This window comes from Eleginops maclovinus, chromosome 12, assembly GCF_036324505.1.
Source record: "Eleginops maclovinus isolate JMC-PN-2008 ecotype Puerto Natales chromosome 12, JC_Emac_rtc_rv5, whole genome shotgun sequence".
NCBI lineage: Eukaryota > Metazoa > Chordata > Actinopteri > Perciformes > Eleginopidae > Eleginops > Eleginops maclovinus.
Window position 1 is genome coordinate 28,035,109 of NC_086360.1, and position 15,129 is coordinate 28,050,237.

The following is a 15,129-nucleotide window of genomic DNA, read 5'->3' on the forward strand; positions in this document are numbered from 1 at the left end:
GAAACACAAACAGCTGGCCTGCTCCTCTCATGCATCTACAAGATAAAGATGGAATTGAAGAATATTTAAAAAAGAAAGTTCATGTCAGCTCAGCTATTATAGTTTAATACTGCCTGGACAATATATATATTAAACTGCGCTAACAGCTAGCTGTGTCAGATGCTAGCTGTGTCAGATGCTAGCTGTGTCAGATGTTAGCTGTGTCAGATGCTAGCTGTGTCAGATGCTAGCTGTGTCAGAAGTTATTCAGCAAAGGTGGTTTTTTTTGCATCCTATTTAGCTCATTTCAACGAAGGCTGTATCCATAGGTAAAAAACTGCGGTGTGTTTGCATGAGTATTCAGATCTGCTTCAACATGTTACAGGTTCTTCCTCGGCCCATGCTTCACCAGTTCAATAAGTTTCATGAAAGTTAATGAGATTGAGTTCTGTTTCCAACGAATGCAAATCATTCATCCTTCTTGCCAAATTTGAAGAAATTTCCTCCAGGTGTTTTTCCAGATATCACACACACACACACACACACACACACACTCACACACACACACACACGCCGCAGCCCCCCGTACCTGTTTCTGGTTGTTGAGGTGCATCTCGCGGTCGGCCACCTCCCTCCTCATCCGGTCCACGTCCTGGCTGAGGTGCAGCCGGTCCTCCCGCTCGTCTGACGCCTCGTCCAGCTGCTTGGAGAGGTAGAAGTTCTGCCGGTTCAGCTCGGCGTTCTCCTGCGTCAGCGCTGTCAGCTGCTCCTCCAGATCTGTGATCACCTGCAGGAAGAACACACGACCGGACTGAGCGGAACTCAGACAAAGCCCGAAACATACAGAACTCCTTCTAGCAACTGCTTCGATGGGAAGGGGATCCCAGCATCTTGATAAATCTCCACACCACGCTAATGAAGTGATGGCAGTGAAATTGACCTCTTCTATCTGCTTCATATCCCTTAAAGACAAACATAATCAGGACGTTCTTAATTAAACTCAACGCTTCCAGATTGTTTTCTTTATGTTGGTGAAATAATGTTAAACACTAGCTGTAATAATTCCTCAGAAACACTCTGATCCTCCTCTATGTTGAGTGCGTTTGTGTCACAGATGACACACAGACGGTTCAGGAGGGTCTGGGAAAGGAATCTCTACAGCAGGGGTATTCAACTCAAATTCAGCAAGGTCCAGTTAGAGAGCATTTCCTCAAGCAAAGGTCCGGAACATCAACATGTCTAACTGGTTCTGAATGAGTGTGATGTACTTTAGCTGTGACCGAGCAGCTGTATCAACGTCTGCATGCAATCAGCAACTGACTGTCTCATCAAACAAACAAAGGACAGCTCAACAACAACAACAACAACAACAACAACAACATGTACTGTACAGAGACACAGAACAATACCGTAGATATGTTAATGTCAGGAAATGTGTGCATCTTAACAGAGCTGACTTTAGAGAGAGTCAACAAAGAGCAGCAGCTGGAGTTTCCCTTTCTCTGTGTGACCGTTTCACACCTTAACAGTGTCAGCCAATCATAGAACAGATCAGAACCATCAGAACCATCAGAACCATCAGAACCATCGGAACCTTCAGAACCATCAGAACCATCGGAACCATCAGAACCATGAACAGTTTTAAGGTTTGTCTTTCTGATATTCCACTCGCTCTCTGTCTCCTGCTAACTCGTCTCTCCCCTCACTCTTCCCTCTTTCTTCTCTCTCCCCTCACTCTTCTCTCTCGGTCTCCTGCTAACTCGTCTCTCCCCTCACTCTTCTCTCTCTGTCTCCCGCTAACTTGTCTCTCCCCTCACTCTTCCCTCTTTCTTCTATCTCCCCTCACTCTTCTCTCTCGGTCTCCTGCTAACTCGTCTCTCCCCTCACTCTTCCCTCTTTCTTCTCTCTCCCCTCACTCTTCTCTCTCTGTCTCCCGCTAACTTGTCTCTCCCCTCACTTTTCCCTCTTTCTTCTATCTCCCCTCACTCTTCTCTCTCTGTCTCCCGCTAACTCGTCTTTCCCCTCACTCTTCCCTGTCTTCTCTCTCCCGCTAACTTGTCTCTCCCCTCACTCTTCTCTCTGCCTTCTCTCTCCCGCTAACTCGTCTCTCCCCTCACTCTTCCCTGTCTTCTCTCTCCCGCTAACTTGTCTCTCCCCTCACTCTTCCCTGTCTTCTCTCTCCCGCTAACTCGTCTCTCCCCTTACTCTTCTCTCTGTCTTCTCTCTCCCGCTAACTCGTCTCTCCCCTCACTCTTCTCTCTGTCTTCTCTCTCCCGCTAACTCGTCTCTCCCCTCACTCTTCCCTCTTTCTTCTCTCTCCCGCTAACTCGTCTCTCCCCTCACTCTTCTCTCTGTGTCCCGCTAACTCGTCTTTCCCATCACTCTTCTCTCCGTCTTCTCTCCGTCTTCTCTCTCCCCTCACTCTTCTCTCCGTCTTCTCTCTCCCCTCACTCTTCTCTCTGTCTTCTCTCTCCCACTAACTCGTCCCTCCCCTCACTCTTCTCTGTCTTCTCTCTCCCGCTAACTCCCCTCTCCCCTCACTGTTCTCTCTCCCGCTAACTCGTCTCTCCCCTCACTCTTCTCTCTGTCTTCTCTCTCCCCCGCTAACTCCCCTCACTCTTCTCTCTCTGTCCCCCCACTAACTTGTCTCTTCTTCTTGTGTTTATCTCCCTGTATCGCTCACTCGTCTCTTTCGCCCCCTGTCGGCGTCGGTTAAAATAGAATTGCCCGGTCAAAATGAAGATCCCTTATTAATGTATTGATTATAGGTCCGTGTCCGGGTCCGTACCCTGACGCCGACCTATACGGACCCGGTAGGCGGTCCGCCTGTTAGTGAACTATGCCTACAGTATATGTTAATGTGCAGGGTAGACTTCGTCCAAAAATTGACCCAAATAAACAGGAAAATGAACGAATTAGATGCAATAACAATTTATTTACAAACTTCATTAAACTTCTATGAGTGCTTCCTCACTTTCCTCCTCGGCATATTCACATTGTGCATTCATTTGACAATGTGGCGGCATAATAACAAGAGCATCCGTGCACTGAATCTGTGCAGAAATCCTTTCAAAAGGCTGCTCAGGGAAAGGATCTTCCTTCAAGGTTTTTTGTGGTCGTTGAAAGAGCCGTGCCCTGCAGAAAGTCTCTTGCAGAAACATCCTTTCATTAGATGTAATATTCTACAGCTAACCCCAGGTGAGCGGTATTATTCATATAAAGCTCTCACTTTTCATCGTACTTATTATCCCTCACTCTCACAGGTTGACCACACAGTGCAAACTCCGCTGCTGCCCGCTTACATGCGGCAGATATCTGGGTTAGTGATATAATGCAGTAATCATTTCAGTGTGATTTCTCCAGCTGAGCGGCTGCCAGCTAATCATGTCATCAGGCTGTTCCTTCAATCAGCCCCCCTGCTGTGCACCCTACGGGGACTCCAGGGTTAAAGACTCCTCGTCCTCTCGTGGGAAACATGTGTACCACGCACAGCTTCCATGTGGCGGAGAGGGGGGGGAGGCAAAGCTCTTAAGCCCGTAAAAGAGCTGTCTGTTCTGCACTGAGTCAGTGATGCTGCTCCCTCGAGGCTGGGACTGACAGCAGCAGCTAAACGCTGAAGGCGGGGTACGGGGAGTCTGCGCTGCTCCGGGAAAGTGTCTGTCGTCTGAATGCAGCAACTTTAAAGAAGATCACATCCGGGGCGTTGCATCCGGCTCAATACAATCCGCTCAATAGTGAAGGCTGAGGGGGAGGAGCGCAGCGGAGGAGGCAGGGAGTCAGCGCCCTGGCTTTAATGAGCCAGCATCGACTCTCACTGATGGAGGAACATCTGCTGCTCTGTACAGCGCAGGAATATTCACATGACGCTGGTTTACTCACACTTTTTAAATGCAAGCACTTCTCTTTCACTGCTACTGAGTTATCTGGGATGGATGTGGATGATATGCTGCATGCATTTCATATTTCTCTGTACAGAAGCATTAATCAAGTCTAAATCACTAACTGTAAAGCATACAAGTAACACAAACTCCCATATCAAGTTCATTTATGTCGTACATGATGCATAGACTGTGCAGAAGGGTCTGGAAAAGGGCGTATCTGCTGTTTATGTTAATGGGTTTTATTTGAATAAATGAATTGACATAATTATAAAAAAAAGCATCCAGCAAATATCTCTGGAATTAGCTTCTGCTTCAAAGAAAGTACTGAGAGGTGGGGACTGATATGGATAAAGCTGCACTACTGTAAGAATATATAGAGTACTTTTGTATTATATCTATGGATTTAGTGCATGTTAACGGTCTGCAAAGGCCCAAATCCCTGTGTTCCCCACCTCCTCCATTGGACTCCTTTGTTTACGTCCGGAGCACAGTGACACTTGTGCTTCTATTGGCTAGCGCTCCAATACATTGTACTTGATAGGCTAAAGGGGCGGGACATCTCTAAGCAGGTTGACCAATCCCAACAGACTCGGCCAGCTGACCAATCAGAACAGACTGGGCTCTGGTTTCAGACAGAGGGTGAAAAGAGGTGCTGCAGCACAGGCAGTATGAGAAAAATAAAGAGACATTACATACTGATATAAACCTGAACATCAGCAGGAGAGGACTCTTTAAAGTAGAGACACTACATACTGATATACACCTGAACATTAGCAGGAGAGGACTCTTTAAAGTAGAGACTCTACATACTGATATACACCTGAACATCAGCAGGAGAGGACTCTTTAAAGTAGAGACACTACATACTGATATACACCTGAACATCAGCAGGAGAGGACTCTTTAAAGTAGAGACACTACATACTGATATACACCTGAACATCAGCAGGAGAGGACTCTTTAAAGTAGAGACTCTACATACTGATATACACCTGAACATCAGCAGGAGAGGACTCTTTAAAGTAGAGACTCTACATACTGATATACACCTGAACATCAGCAGGAGAGGACTCTTTAAAGTAGAGACACTACATACTGATATACACCTGAACATCAGCAGGAGAGGACTCTTTAAAGTAGAGACACTACATACTGATATACACCTGAACATCAGCAGGAGAGGACTCTTTAAAGTAGAGACACTACATACTGATATACACCTGAACATCAGCAGGAGAGGACTCTTTAAAGTAGAGACACTACATACTGATATACACCTGAACATTAGCAGGAGAGGACTCTTTAAAGTAGAGACACTACATACTGATATACACCTGAACATCAGCAGGAGAGGACTCTTTAAAGTAGAGACTCTACATACTGATATACACCTGAACATCAGCAGGAGAGGACTCTTTAAAGTAGAGACAGCTACATACTGATATACACCTGAACATCAGCAGGAGAGGACTCTTTAAAGTAGAGACACTACATACTGATATACACCTGAACATCAGCAGGAGAGGACTCTTTAAAGTAGAGACGCTACATACTGATATACACCTGAACATCAGCAGGATATTTCCTTGGTGATGAGATATTTGAATGCCTGTAATGACACAAATAGAAGAGTCATTTCTCTCGGAGCTGCATGCTGGTTGGCCGGCTGAATATATGGACAGAGCTTTGAACAGTTTGTGAGTGGGAGGATCTCAGAAGTAGGGCACTGGTAGAAATGAAGACCGTAATGATGTCGTCTATTCAAGGTAAATGAGTTTGAAGGAGCTCAAGGTGTCGAGCCACCTCACTCCAAGAGCAATAGCAGCACATATTGCTCAACTGAACACAACCAAATATAATAAAAGTACGTTATAAATATTCTAGGGACTGGGACAACTGCACAGATGTCTGCACAACTAGTAAATACAGTTCCTTGGGAATGCTTTTGGGGATTAAAGCCCACTAAACACAGCTCCTGGTGCAAAATAACCACAGGGCTTCTGTTGGCAATGAAACCTCACTAAGTTGTTAATGTGGTGAGATGAAAACAATGAAATCAATTGGGAATTTAAAAACTTCTTGGAGCATAAAATGAGTCTTTTTGGAAGTGTATCTCTCACCCAGTTTGCCGCTGCTCGGTACAGCCCGACTGGACTCGCAATCATTGTTTTATTTAGGAAGGTTATGGATATTCCTGCTACATTTTTACCACCAATTCAGCTGAGGTTCCAAGCAAAGTGAGAAAATAACTGAAGAAACGGTGGAAAATAAACCCTTCGGACCACTGGTTGCCCAGAGTAAATCATCAGCAGCGCGTCCCAAACTACCATCCACTGCCATCACTTTTCACACTTTAACAAACAAATAGCAGCTAGCAAAACCCTGTGTAGCACAATGACAACACAGGGTCTTTGAATGAAAAGGAAGTCACTCTGAGAGGATTATATTTCTGATTTACCCGAGATCGACGCAGATAGGACGGCATCTTTAGGTTGCGGTGTGTAACGATGTGTGAAGTGTGTTGATGAAAGGAGAGCGAGCAGCTTACCGCACAGCTGTCTCTCAAGGCGTCAAACTTGCGTTGAATCTCGTCCCTGTGAGCCTGGAGGAAACGACAAGAGAGCAGAGGAGTTAGCGGCCAAGGAAACACCTCCTTCAGTCAGAGAGAAGACGGGGCTGCATCAGCTCACTCGGAGCACGGTGATCTCCTCCTCGGCCTCGGCCGTGGTGTCCTCCAGCTCCGACTTGGCCTGCTGCAGCTGGTTCTCCAGAGCGTGGCGGGCCGCCTGCAGGTTGCTGATCTGGGACTCGCGCTCCTGCAGCGACAGGGTCAGATCCGACACTTGACGATTGATCTCCAGCTTCTGCTCCTCGTGCTCCAGACCCAGCTGAGAGGGAGACAGGAGAAGAGGGTGAGGAAGAAGGGGGAGGACGGGATTAACCCCCCCCCCCAGGTGCAGAGATGGACAGTACACCCTGACTCTTGAGCTGCTTTTCGGTTACATCCGAATTAAAATATCGACGTTTCTGGATTTTTACGCCTCCAGTAACTCTAAAATAAGATATGCGCTGAGTCACAAAGGTTGTTGATCAATACTTGTTTATAAGGCTGGGTATCTTTACAGAAAAGATATGATACCAGCAGAGAAACAGAGGCCCTTAAAGCTAAAGGGAGACTGAACCTGCTTTGTCTTTGCGAAATGGGCCTGCAACGAGCGCTGCCTTTTTTATGCTTTATTATGGCATTTAATTTAAATTAAAAGGCGTTTCTATACTTTTATATAATAAAATAAATAATAAAAACTATAATAAATGAATACATATAAATACAATCAAATATTTAAACATTTAAAATAAGTAAGTAAAATTAAAACAAATATATAAAATAATAAGTCACTGTTAGCAGTCATGACTCAGCAGTTTCTCCCCTCACCTCTCTGAGCCTGGTCTCCATCACTGTAAGCAGTCATGACTCAGCAGTTTCTCCCCTCACCTCTCTGAGCCTGGTCTCCATCACTGTAAGCAGTCATGACTCAGCAGTTTCTCCCCTCACCTCTCTGAGCCTGGTCTCATCACTGTGAGCAGTCATGACTCAGCAGTTTCTCCCCTCACCTCTCTGAGCTTGGTCTCATCACTGTGAGCAGTCATGACTCAGCAGTTTCTCCCCTCACCTCTCTGAGCCTGGTCTCATCACTGTGAGCAGTCATGACTCAGCAGTTTCTCCCCTCACCTCTCTGAGCCTGGTCTCATCACTGTGAGCAGTCATGACTCAGCAGTTTCTCCCCTCACCTCTGAGCCTGGTCTCCAGCCGTTAGCAGTCATGACTCAGCAGTTTCTCCCCTCACCTCTCTGAGCCTGGTCTCATCACTGTAAGCAGTCATGACTCAGCAGTTTCTCCCCTCACCTCTCTGAGCCTGGTCTCCATCACTCTTTAGCAGTCATGACTCAGCAGTTTTCCCCCTCACCTTTCTGAGCCTGGTCTCCATCACTCTTTTAGCAGACATGACTCAGCAGTTTCTCCCCTCACCTCTCGGAGCCTGGTCTCCTGCTCCATCACCCGGCTCTTGTTGCTCTGCTCCTGCTGACTCATCTTCTCCAGGTGCTCCTCCAGCTTGGCGTTCTGCGCCTCCAGCTTCCCGGCCTGAGACTCCAGGTAGAACTTCTGCTGCCGTAGCTCCGAGATCATCTCCTCCTGGGCTTTCCTGCCGAGACCACACAAACTGGTGTGCAAACACTTCAATAGGAGGCAATGGAACCTGCTGTCATTAGTTCATGCACTTCAGGATAAAGACAAGGTACTCTTCAAGGAAGCATTCAGCACAAGCCACAAACCCTTTGACTTATCTCTTGCTCATTATCTTATATTACATCAAGCTAATATTTATTTGAACAATCAGACAAAAACAAACCCTAACCCCCAAAATGTCATAAAACAGATCTAGAGAAAAGAAGAAGGGTTGCTTTTTAATCTATTTTTTTAATAGAGCTGCAATTAATGTTCATTTCAGAATGACTTGAGATTGGTGTTTGATTATCCAAATCATTATTTAGTCTCTAAAAGGTCAGAAAATACTGTGGAAAGGTTGTCAAAATCCAGGCTGATGTCTGCAAATATGTTCATTTCAGTCCAACAGGGAAATATACTCACTTTAATCTGATTCAAAACGGGAAGAAATCTAAGAAATGACAAATTTGAAAGTGTATTTTTAATGTTGAAGTGGCCAGACACACACTGCCCGGCCAAAAAGAAGGTCCCCATTCTGTGGGAGCAGAGCTATGATCTGGGGTTGCTGCAGTTGGTCTGGTCTAGGTTCAGCAACGTGCCCAAAGAAAGAGGTCAGCTGACTCCCTGAATATCCTGAAGGACCAGGTTATTCCATCCATGGATCTCTTCTTCCCTGATGGAGCGGGCATGTTCCAAGAGGACAATGCCAGGATCCATCGGGCTCAGACTGTGAGAGAGTGGTTCAGGGAGCATGAGACATCTTTCCACACATGGATCTGGCCCCCACAGAGTCCAGACCTGAACCCCATTGAGAGTCTTTGGGGTGTGCTGGAGGAGACTTTGCTCAGTGGTCCGAATCTCCCGTCATCAAAACAAGATCAAAAATGAACAGAAATAAATGTTGAGACGTTGCAGAAGCTCGTGGAAACGATGCCACAGCGAATGCGTGCCGTAATCAAAGCTAACAGCGGTCCAACGGATATTAGAGGGGGACCTTTTTTTTGGCCCGGCAGTGTGTGTTCTGCTCAGGGAACTGAATTTAACAAGAGAGGAGACGTCAGAGTTAATAAATAACCTTTCCCTGATGTTGCCGTCCACACTTTCTGCTCAGAGAAATCACTATCGCTTACATTCCTCCTGTTGCGTATTCCAAAAATGCACTTCTACTCCTTCAGATTTACTCTTTTTTTGATCTTGCAGCATAATGACCTCAACCATGTCTCCTTTTTGTTGTGCAACCCTGTGGTGCAACAAATGATCCTTTACTGGAACTTTCCAAACTTCAAAGGCTGAAAACAGCACTGACTGACACTTTTTGCATTGAAAATGTTGCAGCGATGAATAGATTACCCCAACAGCTATGTATTTGGTTATGCTTGTGTTAGCGTCACTCACATGTTCTTCTGGGTGTAGATGCTGCTGTTGGCTGCCAGCTTGTTGGCCTCAGAGAGCTCGGATATCCTCTGCTCCAGACTGTTCATCTTAGAGTCCATCGCATTGATGGTCTGCACACACATTATCAAATCAGACATCAGAAAGATCCCCGCTGTCAGCAGGAGCACAGAGAGGCTCCTCCTCCTGAGATCTACAATCAAACATCCAGCGGCGGTCCACATACTTTCTCCACTGTGCTGCATGTACTTCTACATCATACTTTTGACTCTCCTACATTTATTTAAACCTTACATACACATGACGTACTTACCTGCTGTACTACTAATCAAACTGGATAATAATATTATATAAAACCTCTACCAGTATAACATATATTGTAAGTACATTTAGATGATAATACATCTGTACAAATACTTTAGTGGTATGGAGTAATTAAGTATTCTAATTAGAATTTGTATTTGTACTCAGGTAGGATTTGAGGAAGTAATACACGATAATTTCAGGTATTTGTACTTCATTTTCTGCCACTTTATACTTAAGACTCCAGTACATGTTAGAGGGGAATAATGTACTTTTTATAATACACATATATATATATATATACATATACATATATAAGACAATAGTATTTTCTATTATTTTACTGAGTAAAGGATCTAAGAAGTAATGCACACTCGAACGCTAAGTACATTTTTGAGGTACTTTTCCTTTTCTGCCACTTCATACTTCTGCTCTACTACATCTTAGAGTGGAATAATGTACTTTTTAGGATACATATATACTAAAAGTGTACTTGGTAGTAGATAAAGTATCCACAATGTACCCCACATAGATGAGTAACAATATAAGTATCTGTTTTATTAAATATCTGTAATAACACCTTTAAAAGAGCCATTCTGCACAAACTGTTCTATTTTGGGATCCTTTGGGTGCGTTTAGCTGATGCTACTTCTGTATTTCTACTTAAGTTACATTTGACATTTTGAATTGAACAGATCTGGACTTGTTTTAGAGTATTCTTAGACCATAGCATGTTTTACTTTGACTCAGGGGAAGGATTTGAGGAAGTAAAGCACAATCATTTCAGGTATTTGTACTTCATTTTCTGCATCTTTATACTCCACCACGTCTTAGAGGGGAATAATGTACTTTTTAGGATACATATATTCTAAAAGTGTACTTGGTAGTAGATAAAGTATCCACAATGTACCCCACATTGATGAGTAACAATATAAGTATGTGTTTTATTAAATATCTTTAGAAGTGTACTTTAACTTTTGATACTTTTGGTGCATTTAATGATACTTCTGTTTTTCACCTGACGTTGTTTTGGAGTATTCTAAGTCCATAGTATTTCTATTTGTACTTCAAAGGATGTGAGCACCCCCCCCCCCCCCCCCCCTCTGCAGAATGTGTCAGTATAAGCGTCTGATAGCGCCGCAGCTCTTACCGCCTTCTGGTCGCTGATGACGCCGCACTTGTCGCGCACCTCCTCCTCAAACTTGCTCTGACTGGACTCCAGCATCTCCTTGTCGGCCATGTCCGCTTTCATCTGGGACTCCAACACCTGCTCAATGCCGGGCAGACCACAGAACCACAACCAGGAAGTCACTTAACGGGACGGAGAGCGGCGTGAAGAAGGTGATGACACACTCACAGGCACACGCACACACACACACACACACACACCACTACACTCGCGCTGTGTGTGACCTTCTGTTGAAGACTGATTACCTATACCGTCATTATGTCTGAATTATTGGCATGAAATCCAACAACTTCCACACACTTATCAACAAAGCCGCTGTGATCGCCCTCCGTCTAATGCGAGCTACACTTTCTGGATATATTCCCGGACACGTTGACCAGTAAAACCTTTGGAAACGCTGGTCCACACTCCTTTCTGTATGTCTGTATTTGCATATGTATGTCTGTGGAGACGTTACCTTTATCTTGTCTTCGTACAGCTTCTCCTTCTGCTTCAGATGAGTCTCTAAGCGCTGCGCTGTGCCCTGAGTCTCCCGCAGACTCTCCTCCAGCACCTACACAAACACACACACGTGTCCAAATGTTAAATAAGGTAATAAAATACAAAATGTATTGATTAGCATTACTTCCTCTGCGTATTCTTGGCAATTAATATATATATACATGTTGTTGCATCAAAACAGGTCTCTCCTGATTGAACTGATCAGGAGAATTATTGATCTGTAAAGGCAGATAAAAGGTTCATGAATAAAACACGTTATCATTAAAGCACCGCTCAGGGAGGGTTTCCTGAATCAGGGACACGTAATTACAATCAGCGCTTCCTGCTGGTTACACGCCTCACGGTGCTTTAAAGAAACACAGCCATTAAGGGATTTTATTTCACTTAACTGGAAGGGGATTTTTTTGAGTGAGGAGGAACCAGAAGTGTCGACCATGATGAGATCTGTGTGAAGTCTCTACTGTAGCTGACAGGAAAGGAGCTTCGATGCTTCCTTTGTGATCTCCTGGACCATCCTTTAGTGAAGGAATGGAGATAGTGCCGTCCCACAATTCCTTCTTGGAGAGTTAAGGTATTATTTGGTTGGTTACGGTGGTTTATTGGATTCTGAAGGTGTTATTTAATGTGATAGGGTGCTATTTTGGAGATTAAAGGTGGTATTTAGTGTGTTAAGGTATTATTTTGGAAAGCAAAGGTGGTCTCTTGGAGAGTTAAAGTGTTATTTGGTTTGTAAAGGTGGTATTTAGTGTTTGAAGGTGGTATTTTGGAGAGTTAAGTCGTATTTTGGTGTTTAAAGGTGTTCATTTGGAGAGTTAAGGTGGTATTTTGGAGAGTAAAGGTGGACTTTTGGAGAGTTAAGGTATTATTTGGTTGGTAAAGGTGGTTTAATGATTTGTAAAGGTGGTATTTAGTGTTTGAAGTGGTATTTGGGAGAGCTAAGTCGTATTTTGGTGTGTAAAGGTGTTCATTTGGAGAGTAAAGGTGGTATTTTGGAGAGTTAAGGTATTATTTGGTTGGTTAAGGTGATACTTTGGACAGCAAAGTAGGTTTTTTGGAGAGCAAAGGTTGTATATTGGTTTGTTAGGGTGGAGTAAAAGTGTTATATGTATGACACTTGTTGATGGACTCAGTAACATCCTCCTCTCATCATAAAGCCGTCTCCCAGTATCAGTCTCTTTCCTAAGTCCTGAGGAATCCTCCTTCCGTGTCTTTGTCTCTCTGGACGTAGGAGCGTGTTCGAGTATCAGGTGTATTAATAGAGAACAGAACAGCCCCCATCCTTACAGACGGTGAATAACCAGAATATTATGTAAAACAGAGCGTCCTCTGCACTGATGAGCTGTGTTTACCTCACACCTCCTCTGTATTATTCTAGTGTTGAAAGGCGGGTTACCAGAATCTTATCGGCCATCTGCTGAATCTGCTGCGACTTGCTCTGGATCTCCTCCTTCAGTTTAGCTTCCCGACGCTCCACCATCTCCAGCCGCTTCACCTGGTTCTCCAGAGTCTTCCTGCCATCCTGCACACACACACACACACACACACACACACACACACACACACACACACACACACACACACACACACACACACATATATATTTAAATATTAATAATATGATACTCTCCTGGGACATGTCTCCATGCTTTAATGTTCAGAAAGCTCTTTATTTTACTCAGACTGCCTGTGCTGCAGCTCCTCTTTTCACCCTCTGTCTGAAACCAGAGCCCAGTATGCTCTGATTGGTTAGCTGGCCAGCTCTGTTGTGATTGGTCAACCTGCTTAGAGATGTCCTGCCCCTTAGCCTACCATGTACAATGAGTTGGAGCGCTAATAGACACTAGTGTAACATAGTGATGTCACCATGGTCGGGAAGTAAACATAAGAGTCCAATGGGAACACAGGGATTGTAGCCCTTGCAGACCCTTTACATGCACTAAAACCTATAGAACACACTACAGGAAAGGGAAAACCCCACAAACCATAATAGGGCCTCTTGAAGGACTTTTGGAATGTACGTTAAGACCGTGGTATCTCTACTTTTACTTCAGTGAAGGATCTGAGTACTTCTTTCATCCCTGGTGTGACTTCAGTTATTCATTTTAAAAGTTGCCACCTCACAGTTCATTTTGTACAGATGCTAATTCGCCCGGAGGTTTGTGCTGCAGCAGCTGCATCCATCCGGCTTGTTAGTCACCTCTGCCATGTTTGCTTCTCATTACTCTGACTTCCTCACAGTCACAATGGCTCTAAGGAGCCCACTTCAATCCATGTGTGACGATGTGAGAGGTCTTCGGAGCCGTCTGAATATGAGGATATATCCTCTGCCTCTGTGCACATTAAGCTATGCTAATCAGTACATTTACATGTCTTCTGCCTGATGTGAAGTGCTGTTCAAGGAGAACTCATAACCACTCACCTAAAAAATAAATTGCACTGTGTTACGTAACTGTAGACTCTGCATAAATGACAGAAACACGTGTAAAATGCAGAGGCGCCCTCTAACTGTGGGCGTACGCCCTCAAACCAAAATGCAGGTTTTCCCGGTAAAATGTTAAAGTGATGCCAGAGAACAATCTCTCTGTGGGTCAGAAAGGGTTTACTGGGTCCAGAGATATAGGGATGGGGTCAGGTGTCTGGTCAGACGGCAGAGACAGCTTACGGAGAGTAAATAGGGGATGGATGTCCGGTGGGTCTGCGGGGGACGAGTGGCAGGCAGCAGGCTGACACTGAGACTGAGATTTCTGATCCTTTCTTTTACTCTCCTTCTTTCTGGAGAGGAAGTAAAGGAACCGGAGCTCTGGATCTATTTGTTGTTGGAGGTGCGATATATGACTCAGCAGCTTTAAGACGTGAAGACACTATTATTTTCCTATTTTCTAATGCAGGATTTTCACCGGAAAGTGGGCGGGGCTTAATCACAACAGAGCCGACCAGCTGACCAATCAGAGCAGACTGGGCTCTGGTTTCAGACAGAGGGTGAAAAGAGGAGCTGCAGCACAGGCAGTATGAGAAACATAAAGAGCTTTCTGAACATTAAAGCATGGAGACATGTCCCAGGAGAGACTCTACATATACACAGCTGAAGATACACAGCTCTGGATTCGTTACAGAGGTTATATTTAGATGTAAATTCACCCACTGAGTTTAAAGCCCGAGCAGTTTGTCTAAATGACGGCAGCAGGAGAACAGACATTACTGAGCCACTGTAGAATCAATTAGTGAAATGCCACATGCAGACTGATTTAGCTTCATTAAACAACAACAACAATAACATAAACTGCCTCTCTGTGACCAACACTTCACACATTTACTCTAAAATGTAATTAGAGGATAAACCCTTGAGATACACTACATCTCTTTTTCAGTCAATACATATTTAACCACAACACTTTTAAATGAATAACAACAACAATACTTTTTTAATTAAATTAAATCCAAAATAATATAAAAAAGAACATAAAGAAAAATACAAATTCAAAAATAAACAATAACAGATTAAAATAAATACAAATAATAATAAACACCAACGTAATAACAAAATAAGATAAGACTTCTGGTGAGCTTTATGCAAAAGAAAAGCAAACGTTCTGCAGAAAGGCTGCATAGTTTGCTGTGGAAACGGTTAAAGCCTGAGACGTTTTTTGTTCGTTGCAGAAG

General features: G+C 44.2%; 1 protein-coding gene across 1 annotated transcript in view; it reads right to left on the bottom strand.

Moving 5' to 3' along the window:
• LOC134873388 (citron Rho-interacting kinase) overlaps positions 1 to 15,129 on the bottom strand; it is a 65,180-nt gene that overhangs the window by 26,611 nt on the left and 23,440 nt on the right. Inside the window, exons 9-16 of the mRNA XM_063896941.1 lie at positions 12,863 to 12,988; positions 11,426 to 11,521; positions 10,930 to 11,046; positions 9,480 to 9,589; positions 7,887 to 8,061; positions 6,550 to 6,747; positions 6,408 to 6,461; positions 569 to 766 (exon numbers count right to left, since the gene is read on the bottom strand). Of these exons, the coding sequence (XP_063753011.1) occupies positions 569 to 766; positions 6,408 to 6,461; positions 6,550 to 6,747; positions 7,887 to 8,061; positions 9,480 to 9,589; positions 10,930 to 11,046; positions 11,426 to 11,521; positions 12,863 to 12,988 (1,074 nt within the window). The remainder of the gene's footprint in view (positions 1 to 568; positions 767 to 6,407; positions 6,462 to 6,549; positions 6,748 to 7,886; positions 8,062 to 9,479; positions 9,590 to 10,929; positions 11,047 to 11,425; positions 11,522 to 12,862; positions 12,989 to 15,129) is intronic.